This window comes from Crocodylus siamensis, chromosome 15 (genome assembly GCF_052110815.1).
Source record: "Crocodylus siamensis isolate JL-2025a chromosome 15, ASM5211081v1, whole genome shotgun sequence".
In the NCBI taxonomy this organism is placed as follows: Eukaryota; Metazoa; Chordata; order Crocodylia; family Crocodylidae; genus Crocodylus; species Crocodylus siamensis.
This window is the reverse complement of record NC_143409.1, coordinates 38,999,320-39,014,110: the sequence shown is the minus strand read 5'-3', so window position 1 is coordinate 39,014,110 and position 14,791 is coordinate 38,999,320. Positions and strand designations below refer to the sequence as shown.

Genomic DNA, 14,791 nt, shown 5'->3' with positions numbered 1-14,791 from the left:
TGGGGCTCATTTCTGACCTCAGGAAAGTGAAACTTCTGTTTATATTGCCCTGTGAGAACCAGGACTTCAGGGGACGTTGTGAGTATTCTCCAGCATGAAGAAATTGTCCAATCTGCCTGGAGTATTTCAGAGGTCTGATCACTATAGACTGCAAGGATAATTTCTGTTGAGCCTGCATCATCTGTTGCTGGAAAGGTTCAAGTCCAAACCACTGCTGTCCCCATTGCAGACAAATTGTGCAACAGAGAAACCTCAGACCCAATAGTTAGCTAAAGAATGTGGTAGAAATAGTCAAACAGCTGAAAGCACAGGCAGCCACAAGAGCAGGAGACCAGACAGTGTGTGAACAACACCAGGAGACTCCAAAACTCTTCTGTAAGGAGGTCCAAGCTGCTCTCTGAATAGTTTGCCATCTGCTTCTGGGCTCACCAAGCTCACACCGTGGTCCCCATAGAGGAGGCTGACCACCTGTACAAGGTAAGAGACTGCTGTACTCTCTAATGGTAACAGGGTTTATATGTTATTTATAGGTTAACTCAGTGATTTTCAAGCAGGGTGCCACAGCACCTGGCATGCTTTGAGTTCCTCTCAAGGGTGCCACAGGGAGTCATGCAATGTTAGCACTGTTACATGAGCAGATATGATTCACAAGATAAACTCAGAGGTTTCAAATATGAATCCATAGTATCAAAAGCATTCTGACCTGTTGTAGTCTGAGTTCTTTGTAGCAGAAGAATTGTTCTATTATTTTTCTGAAATAAAAATTGAGTGTAAACTAAGAGCTGGCATTTTCCAAGGGGACCCTCAAGTTTAACAAGGGGTGCTTTGAACCTGAAAAAATTGAGAACCCCTAGGTTAGTTCTTTCATGAGTATTTTTAATCACACTGTGGGCGCATCGACCCATACATTATGGCACTTTTTCTAATGCGCATTACATTTAGTACCTCCAATGTGAATTACTAAAGAAATGCACATTAGACTGCCTTAATGCACAGTAACAAATGCACATGGTTTTTAAGTGATGCTGAATGTATTGTAGCCTATTCTACTGCACATTAGCATAATTGCCTGGTTTTTTACATGATGCTTTAATGGACAATAAAATAGGCTACTGCACATTAAAGAGTATACGTAGATATGTACCCTGAAAGACATGTCAGTACATCAACTCTATAAAGCCGAAAGACATGATCAAAAGAAATGAGCACTGAAATGGGGCAAGAGACGGGAGGAAAATGAATGCTGTCTGCAGAAGCCTTTTGAAAACTACAGTAGTTTCCTCTGGTGAAAGAAAGGAAGTTTTGACAAAACTGAAGTTACTACATGGCCAGTAATGTTTAACTCACAAGAGCTGCAGATTACTTTGAATGACACAAAAAACCACCACAGAATGGGAGGGAAAAAATCACAGTACCACAGCAGGAGCTGGAACTCACTGCTGTCCCTCCTGTGTTGCAGCTGTCCTAGCTGCCTCATTATGCCTTTGCATCCCAAGGCCATGAAGTAAGTCAGTGTCATGCCTGGGGCTACAGCTCAGGTCCCCCAAGGCTGAGTTGTGTGTCCTACCTGCCAGACCAGACTACCTCTGAGAAACAGTCTATATAGTCCACAAAGTCCACATGCACAAATGCTAGATCAGTGATTCTCAACCAGGGGCCCACAGCACCCTAGGGTGCCTGGAGAGCCTTTGTGATTTCTTTGCAACAGAAAAATTGCTCTATTATTTTTCTGTAGTTAAAAAAAAAGTGAAAACTAAGAGCTGACATTTTCTGAAGGTGCTTCGAGTCTACCTAGGCGTGCCTCAAGTCTAAAAAGGTTGAGAGCCACTTCTCCAGATAGAAGATACTTGTCTCTTACAGGATTGATCAGATGTGACTGAAAAACAGCTAACCACAGGCTGGTGCCAGCCAAACCGATCTGTGCCATTTTTTGGTTTGTGTGGGCAAAGCCTTACCAAATGGATTCATTTGGATCTTCCAGGGGTATTCCACAGTACAGCCTTTGGATTCTCTTTCAGACCCAAGGCAACCCCTCAATGGGTGCCTTTGGATTCTCCCATTGCTATGGGAGCACTGAAGTTGCTACCCAGAAGGCATTGCAGCCAGGATAGTTCAGGACACTACTAGGGGAAAATCCTAATGATTCCTGGCAGACAGGAGCATAGCTAATGTGGCCTGACCTGTAATTACAGCAGTTTTATCCAACCAGTATTCTTTTGGATTCAAGGGCAGAAATTCAAGGACAATTGAAAGTCTAAGTCGAGAGGGTTGCAACATTGGTACTGCTCTCAGAGGATATTGATACAAGCTGTTACAATGTATGTTACCTCTGCATCATTCTGTAATGGTAAAAGTGCAGCAAAACAGCTTAATCTTTAATCCTGCAGCAAAACAGCTTAATCTTTAACACTGCTTCATTCAGGGTCAGATTTAGGACAGTTTAACTTACTTGTATCGCCGTAGGATCTTGTAGACATAATAGTTGCAGTGTAATAACTGCTGCACACTCCCAAAGAGCTGCTCCCCTTCCCTTTTTAAAGTAGCTACATATGTCCATACCCAACTCTTGTAGTGTCTGGGATTTGTATCACTTTGTCAGACAAACTATTTCAGGATTAACAAAGTTTCAGGTACAAAAATTCAAGATTCCCATCACGTAATTGCAGTTTACTACTGGTGTAATTCAGTGGAGAAGCAAACTAAAATAACATAAAGTTGTTTAAGCAATCACACTCAGGATCCAGTGAAAATATTTCAGTTCTGTGGCATCTCTGTCATAAGTACACTCAGCTCCCCAGGTAGCTCTAGTAGTTCTGAACTTTATCAGACCCAAGGCAGCCCCTCAATGGGTGCGTCCAGATGAGCACACACGTGCGTCTTGCAGCATCTCAAACGCCTTTCAGATGCTGCAAGAGGCACATGCAGGATCAAGAAAATGTTTCCCGCACTGCAGATTTGCAGTGCAGGGGCAAAATTAGACCCCAGGGGTCAAAAAGAAAAAAAAACAGAGAAAAAAGTGGGGCAACCAGACCCTGGGTTCTCCACAGAGACACTCTGGTAGCAGCCAGAGTGTCTCTATAGCTAACCCTTGCTCTGGTGCCGAATCACACTGCCTGCTGGACCCCAGCTCCAGTGCCAGTAAGTAAGGGGTGGGGGGGCTGGAGGAAGGGGGAGGGGACCCGCATGCTCCCCCAACCCCCTGGATCACTGCCCTGCCCGGCCCCACCTCCCACCTGCACCCCCCGGATCACTGCCTTCCTGAGCCCCACCCCCTGCCTGCCCCTGGAGCCCCCCTGATCACTGCCCCACCCAGCCCCTACCTGCCCCCCAAGCCCATCGATTACTGCCCCACCCGGCCCCATCACCCCTCATCACTGCCCCTCTGGCCCCAATCCCGGCATGTAAAAAAACAAAAAAAAACCCCGCACTCACCAGCACTAGCAGCTGCCATCAAGGTCACTGGCCACCCCTACCCCCTCTGCACAGTGCAGGTGACAGCCACAGCAGCCCCAGCCCGGACCCCACTACCTGGGCGGGGGCTCTGCCAGGAGGCCCTGGAGTCCCCATAGCCCCTGGTCCTACCAGTGGGTAGAAGCCTTTTTTTTTTTTTTTTTTTTTTTTTTTTTTTTAGAGTGCCAGAGGCTGGGGTGGGGGGAAGCCATCAGGGGGGTTGGGGGTGCAAGTAGGGGCTGGGGCTGGGTGGGGCAGTCATCGTGGGGGCTGCAGGGGCTGGCGGGGGATGGGGCCAGGCAAGGCACAATCCAGGGGCCTGGGGGAGCAAGTGGGGGTGGGGCACGTGGGCCCTGCAGGGTAGGTTGCCCCTGCAGGGACCATTTGGCTCCTGTTGGGGGTGCTGTGGCCCCTGTGGGGGGGCTGTAACCTCTGAGGGGGGGGGCTGTGGTCCCTGTGCAGGGCAGCAAAACATATAGACATTTAAAATTTACTTTATTATGATGATAGAGACACTGGTAGGCTTCCAAATTGCTTTAGCACTGTAGATATCTCAATAAAACATTGCCCAACTGATCACTCTCTCTCACTCTCTCTCTCTCTCTCTCTCTCTCTCTCTATATATATATATATATATATATATATATATATATAGTGGTCTTTTGTTTTAATTGTGGAGGAACACGGATTTCAGGATATTTTACACAGTGACTTCGGGATTTTTTTATCAGGCATTTTCTGTTTTCAAATAGGGAACACCAGAATTCCTGCTAGGGAGGCTGGTAGCAGGACCCTGCCTGCGCAGACCTGGCACCTTGGATCCAGCTGAAGGTGGCTGACCTCCTGGCCAATTGGGGCCAGGAGGACATGCTTTGATAGTTCAAAGCAAGCCACCCACCACACTGGGAACATCTGCTGGGGAATAGCTGCCCAGATGGCCAGGCAGGGGACACACATGGCAGTTGTGCTGCACAAAGGCCAACTTTGCAGCCCCAGTCCACTGGCAGCTGACCCAGAGGGGCAAATGCCTCTAGTGGCTGTGCAGTCCCCATCCAGGTCTGGCAGGTGCGCAGCAGGTCACAGCTAGGCAGCAGCCCCTACTGCCAGACTGCTGCAGTGGGTAGAGGGTTCAGGGAGCTCTCAGGGCTGCTTCAGCAGCTCAGCTGGCACAAGAGGTAGTGTCCACAGGTACCAATTGGCTGGGCCCCAGAAGCTCCTGAGAGCAAGTAGCCCCAAGCTACTTGACAGGGCAGCTTTTTGTACTGATGGGACTTTTTATACTGCTGAGGACAGCACAGGTGCTGGCCTCAGGCTTTAGCTCCCCCTGGCTGCAGATCCAGGAGGTTATTTTGCCCTAAGTGGCACAATTTGCCCCACACCAAAGTGCATGTCCAGCACGTGCACTGAGGCAAAAAGCCCTGGCTCAAATTTGCACTTCTATTTGAGCTGCTGTAAGCGCATGTGCTTGCATGTGTGGATGCGCCCAATTGGTTCGATGCACCCCTTGGAAAATGTCAGCTTTTAGTTTTCACTTGATTTTTTTTGACTACAGAAAAATACTAGAGCAATTCTTCTCTTGCAAAGAACTCAGAAAGCCTATAGCAAGGCTGAATGTTTTTGACACTATGAACTCCTCTTTGAAATCTCTAGGTTTACCTTGAGAATCATGTTTGCTACAGCACCCTGGTTGAGCATCAGTGTCCTAGGCATTCAAGTAAAAAAAAATATTCTAGATCCTCACCTCTTAAAACAAACCTATTTAAAAGCTTTTTTATTATTATTCAGGAAAAACATTGGACCCATTTGAAGAGGTAGAAAAGTTTCTTATATTCAAAGTGATTACAGAGCAGAGAAGCCAGGAGTATCTGGTAGGTACCACTTGCTACTAAACTGCATGAACATGTAGCTTTGATGATGGTGAATTTTTCTGTATTTATCCTGGAGTGGGGATGGAGGAGAGAGATTATTAAAACAAGGAATATAGTAAGGTTAAAGAATTAGCTCAGTAAATCTCCATACTATGCACTCAGAACTTTATTACATCGCTCCTGATTCTTCCCATGACCCTGGTCTCCCCTTTCCGTTCTTTTCACAGAAGGCAGGACAGGCTGGGTGTGTGTACATGAGATGCTGACTGCACAGTAGCTGAATAATACTGCGCAGTAGCACATCACAGCACCAACTGTGCTAATCCACTACTGCGCAGTATTATTAGGCTACTGTGCAGTAGCATCACTTAAAAGGCATGTGCCGGTGCAACTACACCATAACTCTGGTTACTGCACCTTTATTTAGTGCTTGATTATACAAGTACTAAATAAAGGCACAGTAAGCACTGTGCAGTAGCATCCTGCTGGCACCTTAGGGTTCCTATACATCTGGGGTGGGGGGGAAGGAGTGCATTTTAATGAAAGTGGCTCTCAGGAACTGCTCTAATTAAAATGCCCACAGAGTCTTGTGTATTCAGCATCCTGTGTTTCAAAATGGCAGCAGGGGCGCTTTAACTAAAGCTCATTCAATGAGCTTTAAAGCACCTCCGCTGCCATTGTGAAATGCAGGACGCTGAATATACAAGGTGCTGCAGTTTGCTGAAGCATTCTGATTAGTTATTTATTCGTTAATTATTGAATAACTAATTTTTATTAGTTAATTATTGATTAATCGAGTCTGCTGTGACGCATTCTAATCAGAACCCACTAGAGCACGTGTTAAAGTACCCTTAGGGTGTGTCTACACATCGTCCTACAGTGACGTTGTTACTGCGCCATGCTTTAGTACTTTCAAAAGAAAGTACTAAAGCACAGCTAAGTAATTGCCTGTACTGCGCCATGTGCATGGTGCATGGTTAGTTTTAGCCACTATTTCACCATAGCAGTATGTTGAAACTGGGGAGCACACTGCTACAGCAAAGTAGCTGCCAGTGACATGTAGATGCGCATGGTCATTATGGCAATGTAATGCATCACTACGGCGATGTAGCACAACATGTAGATGCACCCTTAGAGACTGACCAATTCAGAAGGGTATAAAGTTTCTAGGTGACAGCCTACTTTGTCCATTGCCTGACTTCTGACTAAAATGGTTAACTACCTCTCTTCACAGAGAAAGCTGAGAGGCAGAAGCTAGCCTCTGAATTATAATAATATTGTCAGTTTCTGGAGGAACAAAAGTGACACCTACTGGCCCAACTGGGATAGCTGGAAAAGGAGATTGCAAAGAAAAAGAATGAAAACGTTGCCAAACTAGCTAAGAAGGTTTCCTCTCTCAATACACTGATCAGAGAAGGTCCAGGAGCCAGCAAGCGAGTTCCTGCAAGCGAGTGAGTTGGGGAGTCCCACACAGGGAAGGGAGGCCTCGCAAGCCTTGGGTAGTGGCGTGCACTAGTTGGATATCAGTGAGACTCAGAAGATACATAGCAGATATTTTAACTATTGATCTTTTAAGAAATACATATTTTAAATGTTAGATAACCCCATGAGCTCAGGCCCTTCATGAACCTGAAGGCAGATGATGTGTATTTATTTCTACTTCGGGGAAGTGTCTCCGTGTGGAACTCAGATTCTCTTTTTCCCCTCTAGGACAGCAGAGGCACCATGAGCAGGTATGTGATTCTTTCCGGCTCCCCTCGCAATTCTTCATGCTTGGAAGTGGTTGCAGAACCATATTGCTGCCACGATTTTGGGGGTGGGTCATATTTAAATACTTGTCTTTGTCAAGCTTAATTCTGAGATTTTCATCTTCTGTATGTATTCCATGAGGCAGATTATTAACCTAATGCTTTTCAATGGGTAGTGCACCTAGTGAAATACTTCTAGGGGGCTCTGGCTGCTTCAGGACTCTCATGATAGGACTAGGCTGGTCATTGCTATGTCATTAGTTATAGCTCTGCCCAGTGTTAGAGACCCTTGTGGAATAAGGTAGGGTGGGGGCTGTGGTGTTCTCCAAGTGGATAGATGCCCACAACACTAAACCCATCAAAAATATGGGAGCAAGCTAAATATCAAAGCATGGTGTCTCAACTCCCTGTTGATCCTCACAGGTCAGAGTAGTAGAATATTGATAACACACTCGGGGGGGGGAAGTTGCAGTGCCATTACCTGTACTATAGCAGACTTGGTCTAAGATAACAGATACAAACTCTAGGCCTGCCTCCACAGCCACTGTAACCAGCAAGAAAAAAAGGATAAGGTATTGCAGGTCATCATGTAACATGATATTGTCTCTCCCCAGATGTGATGATGAGAAGTTCCAGCAGCCAGCGGAGATGTCTCCTGATCTGGAAATGAGACCCAGAGATTTTTCCCATAAAAGCGGTGACTTAACAGAGACTTTAAGGAAGTTCAGAGGTACCAAGAAGTGTTCTACGAAGGAAAATGGGAATGAATGAATCTTTGAGAATGTGGGAGCAGGTGGCTCTGGCTAATGGGTCAATGATTTGATTATTAATGAAAACTAGAAAAATCCACGCAGTACATGTAGCAGAGGCCCAGGCATCAGGAAGTCTTTCATTAATTCATTTCCAACATTACTGGTGTTTTTAAGTCCCAGCTAAAGAAAGTGGCTCCGTAATTGTTGGCTCCCAAAATACAGAATTGTTTTTCATCCACCCTGGGGGTTTCATATAAAAGGCTCAATTAGTATTAAATTCAGAGGAATGAGTGGGAACTCCTCTTCCTTCAGGGAGGTTAAATTCATCTCCATCCCTCCAGGAAGGGGTTCCTCCACCCCTATTTTTTCATCAACATTCTTCCTTCCCCTTGTGCTGTATTCCCCAATGGAGCTGCTCAAACTACAGAACATCCCCCTTGGTTCATGTCTGCTACTATCCCCCTGTCATTTCTGCAACTTCAGGTTTCTTTCTTCCTCTCTGTTCCTTGGAGAGAAGCAGGGTGATGCAGAGGCAGCTTCTGCAGCCACCACAGCAGCAGCTCCCAGCAGCATTTCTGCTCAGGTTGGATCTCAACCTCTTCAGGTTAAGACACCCCTTGGAAAATGCCAGCTCTTAGTTTTTGCTTATTTTTTGACTATGGAAAAGTTATAAAGAACTCAGAAAGATCATAACAGGTCAGAATATTTGTGATATTATGGATTCTTACTTGAAATCTCTGGGTTTATCTTATGAATCATGTGTAGATGTTTATACTCCTCACAGTGCTAATATTGTGCAACACCCAGCAGCACCCTTAAAAGAATCTCCCAGCTCCTGAGTGCTGCAGCAACCAGAATGAGACTCATTTGTTTATATGCTTAACTTCAGTCAAATTCTCTTTATATGAGACAACTGATGTGTGTGGCTTTAGCTGTTCTGACGGAAGAAGGCTTTTGTCAGTTCACTTTAGTTGTCATTCAGGGAAGCAGTGTAGCTATGCCAACAGAAAGGCTCCTTCCATGGGAATGTGCTGTGTCAACACTACAGGGCTCTGCTGACCCAGTTATAGCAGCAGCAGCAGCTGAGTGTCCTAGGAAAACCCTTCGTTTCAGGCACTCAGACCAGAAAGGCAACTTCGCAGAACAGTGTCATGATGAGGCACCATGAGAGCTAATCCCTATGGTCCTTCTCCTCTCTAGACAACCTGCCATCCGACTTGGGGAAGGAAAGACAGGAACCTCAGGGATCATTCACCAAGGGTAAGGGCTGGAAGCAATTGTCCTTAAATTCACAGGAAATGCCTATGACAGCAAGTCCACTATCCCACAGCAACAGGAAGCAGTCTCTCTGCCCTACTCATTTGGGTTGGCATAAGCATCCCTTTCAATATCAAATACAGAGGTGTGAATGGAGAGACCTCTTCCTTTGCAGATGTCCCACCTTCCTCTATGCTTCTTTTCTACCCTCCTACCTTTCCATAGAGCAGGGCTGGGCTCCCCGGTGCAGCTGCTTACTGCCCATTGCAAAAATGCTGCCACCGCCTGCATTCTCTGGGCCTAGACTATCTGCCCAATACCACTTCTTCCCTACTATGCTGTGGTCTTTAGTAGCTCTTCCCTAATGCTGCATCTCCATTTCTGTTCCTCAGTGCCCAGGCTGAGGAGCTACAGGGCTGTCTCTGCTCAGCCACAGGGAACCAGACAGTCTAAGCTAGAACAGGGCTGCTAAGAAGGGTGAGGAGTGGCTCCAGCCTGCCCTGGGTCTGAGCTCTTCCCTAACACTGTGATTCTCTCTCCCCAGTGACGGTGACTCTGGATCCAGACACAGCAAATCCCAATCTCATCCTGTCTGAAGATCAAAGAAGCATGAGATGGGGAGATACACAGCAGGATCTGCCTGACAATCCTGAGAGATTTGACACATGTCCCTGCCTTCTGGGCTGTAAGGAATTCACCTCTGGGAGGCATTATTGGGAGGTGGAGGTGGAGGAAAAGGGAAACTGGGCTGTGGGGATTGCCACAGCATTTGTGAAGAGGAAGGACTGGATTCACCGTAACCCAGAAGGAGGGATCTGGGCTCTGGAAAAGTGGAGGAATCATCTGAAGGCTCTCACCATCCCTGAAACCCACTTGCCCCTATGCCAGTTCCCTCAAAGAATCCGGGTCTCCCTGGACCATCAAGGGGGACAGGTGTCCTTTTTTGATGCTGGTAATGGTGCCCTGATCTTCACTTTTCCACAAACCTCATTCACCGGGCAGAGACTCCTCCCTTGGTTCTGGCTCTATGGCAGTAAATCCGAGCTTAGATTATGCCCCTGACATATGGCATGGGGCAGGAATATTCCTCTTCATGTGATAAAACCTGCTGGCTTAACTTTTGTCTCTCAGCCTCCAGCTATTCATCTCCATGATATAGAAGTTTCCATGGTGTCAGACCCATACAGAGTATGGTGTGATCTGGATGGACAAGGCAATCCCATGGTGACATGTGTCAATCTGTTTTCCTCTGCAGTTCCTGGCTCCAGCACTTCCTGGCAGTGTAGTCTTCTCATGAGAAAGCACCAGATAGGTAGCCAAGATCCCTCTTGCTCTGAGTAGTCTGGGCTGGAGGATCCTTGCAAAGTTTCTGTTGATGTCCTTTGGCTAACGGTAGGAAATGTGCAAGTTGGAGGCTGCTGGGGAGAAGAAACTTCTGCTTCTCCTTACCCTGCACCTCCAAGGGTAGAAGGAGAGGGGATGAAAAGCTTAATCTGCAAGAGCAGTAGGGGTACCCTGAGGGTATAAGCAAAACTCATGAGGATGTGCATTCAGTGATGGAAACGAAGATATAACAGGACTGTTGTAGGACCAGGTGGTACATAATTGCTATACTGAGGGCATGCCTACACATGCCAATTTAAGGTGCATTAGCCATGTTTAAAGACGCATTAGGGGTGTGGGTCTACACGTGCGTGCTCTTAATGTGCCTTAAAAATTGCAATTTTAAGTTATTTGTGCCTAAATTTGCAAAAGCAGGTATCAAATTTAGGTGCAAATAGCTGCAGTGCCTTAACGCACATGTAGACATGCTAAGGCGCATTAACACTGTGTATGTCAACTGTCTTGGGACTAATTTTAGTCCTAAGTTGGTCCGCACACCGTGTTAATGCGCCTTAGCATTAGATGTGCACCTAAATAGCTTTAATACGCATTAGGCAAATGCTCATGAAGTTTAGGTGCACATAAAAGCATGTATAGACATGCCCTCAGGAACAAGCAAATATGGGGGTCACAGGACAAAGATGCAAAAATTAGATTTTGGTTTGGGTGAAAAGCAGGAAGTAGAAAGCAGAATCTCTGTACTGGCAGAAAATATACAAAACAGTTGCATATGATCTTTTTTGGGCCTCCCAGTCAGAGGTCTTGCAGCAGGGCCAAACTTACCTTTCTCCATTAAAATCTAACATCAGCAGGGGAAATTCAGAAATCAACAGAAAGAGCAAAAGCATGAGTGGGAGGGACAGAAAAATGAAGGAGGCTGATCAATAGGTGTTATAAATAATGGTGACTAGTAATAGAGACAAGGAAAGAAAAGGAGTGAGGAGGAAAGTGTAAGAGGGAGGTATAGGGAGATTTAATGACACTAATTCATTATGTCCATACCTGGACATTGGTATCATTTTTGTGGTTTTAAAATGTTTCATTTTTGTGCATTTGTTCTCGTGTGCCGATTATTAAAAGTCACTTTCAGCTTCTTGTCCATCCTGACTTTTTCTTTCCGTATAAATAAAGAACTAACACCTTTGTGCCTTCTTTCATTTCCCAGCTGTACTTTTTGGGGAAAGTCATAGCATTTGCTTCCCCTCTTTATTGAATGCATTGGCATATCTTCCTGGATATGGATCAAGGTAACATTTATATAGCACTTTAAGTGGCTTAAAGGTACTATAACAAGTGAGTGGATAAGTAATGAATAGCACTACAAATTGAGCCAAAGCAAATGCAACATAACCCTGGATGAAATGGGGATAATTCTGAAGTGCTTTACAGTGAAGTACTACCGGTTATGCTAGTCTTCCTCTCAAAAGTGTCATAGGAAGTTGGTTAGCCCAACAGCATCCTATAGAGTTTTGTTTTGCTGCCCCAGCAACGAGACACATTTGTGACAACTACCAACTCTATGAGAAAGCAGAAATTCTTGATCCTCTTGCCATCTGGGGTGAGGAAAGCACCAGGTGATCCTTAAGGAAGAACTATCAAGAAGAAACCAGGAACACAGCACAAATATCTCTGCCCAGATCATTGCTGCCATCTGCTCTGGTCTGTATGGGTTGAGCCTACTTTCTGGTCCAATGTGCCATAGTTACGGTACATCGGGGTGGGCAAAATGCAGCCCACGGGCCAGATGCAGTCTGCCAGGCCATTCTATCCGGCCCGTGGAGCCCCTAAAAAATTTAGAAAATTAATATTAATCTGCCCTGGGCTGCCTGTCATGCAGCCCTCGATGGCTTGCCAAAACTCAGTAAGCAGCCCTCCACCCAAAATAACTGCCCTCCCCTGCTGTACATGAAGTTTAGTACCTGTAATAACTGGTATTAACTAAATGCACAGTAGCTGGCACTACTGCACAGTAGCCCCCGTGTATGCCTTTTAAGTGACATTAATGGGCAGTAGACAAATTCTACTGCACTTTAGTACAACAGTATGGCTTTTGCCATGACACACTAATGTGCAGTAGAATTAATCTACAGCACATTTAGCATCTTGTGTAGGCGCACCCTGTGGGAATGAGATTCAGCCTAATCCCTGACTACTTCCAGCTCAATCCTCTTTTGCTGGGTCTAGGTTCACTGCAGATTGTGGGCATAATGGGGAGGTTGTTTGGGACTGGAACTCAAGCTGTGCCAAGAGCTACCACTAGGTTCCTGCTGTAGCAGAGCAAAGCAGCTGGTAATTCATTTTGCTAGGAGTTCTACCCCAGGGAACATTATGAAAAGCCTCTGGAACAAATCAGTTATCCCAGCTCTGTGGACATTTTTAAAAGCAGTCTATTTAGAGACCACAGGCCATTTTCTTCTGAGCTTGTAACACTGGGTGGAAGGAGGGGTCAGACATGAACGTGTGTTCATGGGGCAGAAAGACCATTCCTCAAGGGAAAAACCAGGTGAAAGAAGCAGGGTGGGACCCAGTGCAGTTGGGCAGTATAGGACCCAGTGTGTCCCAGGATCCACCATGGTGGCAAAGAGTGATGCAGGACCTGGTGCAAGGCAGCAAAGGACCTGGGGAATCCCTGGGTACACCTCTGCAAGCAGGGGAACCCAGGCTTTCTCCCATGTGCAGAGGTGGGCCCTGAGTGCTATTCCTCAGGATCTGGCCTATGCTGCTTGTGGGAATGGCAGGCACCCGACCTTCCGGGACAGTGGGTGACATCCATTTCCAAAGAAGCAAATCAGCTGTGGGGACACATCCTGGCACAGCTGATCTGTTTCATTTGGTGATGTCTGTTTATACCCTTTTGGGACTATCTGCAGGATGCGGGCTTAAGGCTTTCTTTGGAAAAAACAGGTGAACAATTTCTCCAATACGTTGCCACATAGGTGTGTTCTTGCCTGTAACTGCTGGTACACGAAAGGTTAGCAGCCTCCACTAGAGGCTCTAACACCTGTGACCTGAAGCTGGGATTCTGCTGGGTCAGCTGACAACATAGAGTCATTTCCAGGAATAGAAACACAAACACCAGCCTCCTGCTTTCCACCAAGCCATTTCTGCACCCAGGAAAGTGAAACTAAGCCTCTCCCCTTTTCCCTTCAGAGCTATGGCTGCACTGAACCTGTACAACACCTGCAGGATGAACTGACCTGCTCCATCTGCTGTGAAGTCTTCCAGCACCCACTGATTCTAGACTGCGGGCACAGCTTCTGCAGAGCCTGCATCACCCGGTGCAGGGAGGAGGCCAGTGCGCATGTCTCCTGGCCTCAGTGCAGAAACCCTTCTTCGCAGAACAATTTCAGGCCTAACTGGCAGCTGGCGAATGTTGTAGAAAGAGCCAAGCAGCTGAATGAGCAGGTAGCCAAAGGAGCAGAAGGGGATCAGGTATGTGAGGAGCATGGGGAGGCTTTGAAGCTGTTCTGTGAAGCAGACCAAAAGCTGCTGTGTGTGATTTGCAGAGTCTCAGACTCACCGAGTGCATGCTGTGGCTCCTATCCAGGAGGCTGCGGAGCAGTACAAGGTAAGGGTCACTTACCTGGGTCAAACTGCTGAGCGTCTGGTTTGAAGTTCCCAACGAGGCTACATCTTTTTCTCTAGCCTAGGGCTGTTACTATAATTGTATCCCTTGGCTCAAAAGGATTAGACTGCACACACAAACACAGACACAGAAAATGTAATGCAATACGGTAGGAGAGATGCATTTTTTGTAAGATCATGTCCCTAAGGCCCCTGACAGCCATTCATTTTAAAGTTTGATGGAATGATCCGTGATCCCAATAATTGCATCTCCTGTCATGCCACATGCATGGCAGGATGCATGATTTTGGGAGTGGAGAACAATGTGGATTTCCCCCTTTACCCCAGGAAACTTGAGTTTTTCATTTTTACAGAGAAACCTGCAAATTTTGCATGTGTGCAAAGAGCTCCCTGTGGGATGGCAACATTCCCCCCTCCAGCAGCACTGGGAGTGGAGGGGGGCAAGAAACTGTGGGTGGGGAGCAAGGGGCACCAGCAGGTGTAGGGGGCTGTGGGGGAGAGTGAGGGGCACCAGCAGGACTGGGGGGCTGTGGCTTGGGAGTGAGGGGCCTGGACCTGAGTTATGTGAGCAAAGGGGGCTGGGGGGGTATCAATTGAACACAATGTTTTATTGATATATTTACAATTTTAAAGCAATTTGGAAGCCTACCAGTGCCTCAATCACTATAATAAAATTAATTCTAAATAATGGTAAATTTTGGAGTTTGATTTGGAGTTTTTTATCATGGAAAATCAGAGCTCCCCCTGC

The 14,791-nt window shown here is 46.4% G+C and overlaps 1 protein-coding gene across 2 annotated transcripts; it reads left to right on the top strand.

Moving 5' to 3' along the window:
• The first annotated feature begins 59 nt into the window (after positions 1-59).
• LOC149852377 (zinc finger protein RFP-like) lies at positions 60-11,602 on the top strand. 2 transcript variants are annotated; one of them, XM_090028461.1, is made up of 7 exons: positions 60-477; positions 5,236-5,318; positions 6,553-6,769; positions 7,029-7,051; positions 7,681-7,796; positions 9,019-9,078; positions 9,620-11,602. In XM_090028461.1, exons 4-7 carry the CDS (start codon positions 7,044-7,046, stop codon positions 10,135-10,137), a joined length of 702 nt encoding a protein of 233 aa, XP_089884587.1. In that variant the 5' UTR covers positions 60-477; positions 5,236-5,318; positions 6,553-6,769; positions 7,029-7,043; the 3' UTR covers positions 10,138-11,602. The 2 variants fall into 2 exon arrangements, with proteins under 2 accessions (XP_089884587.1, XP_089884586.1); XM_090028460.1 differs by having other exon boundaries at positions 340-477; positions 7,029-7,134.
• Positions 11,603-14,791: the final 3,189 nt, after the last annotated feature.

Bases quoted from the DNA above. Each gene is read 5' to 3' on its own strand.
- LOC149852377 (XM_090028460.1), top strand. From the start codon at position 7,088: ATGCTTGGAAGTGGTTGCAGAACCATATTGCTGCCACGATTTTGGGG. The intron at 7,797-9,018 runs GTACCAAGAAGT...TCTCCTCTCTAG, and splicing joins GACTTTAAGGAAGTTCAGAG to ACAACCTGCCATCCGACTTG. The intron at 9,079-9,619 runs GTAAGGGCTGGA...CTCTCTCCCCAG, and splicing joins TCAGGGATCATTCACCAAGG to TGACGGTGACTCTGGATCCA.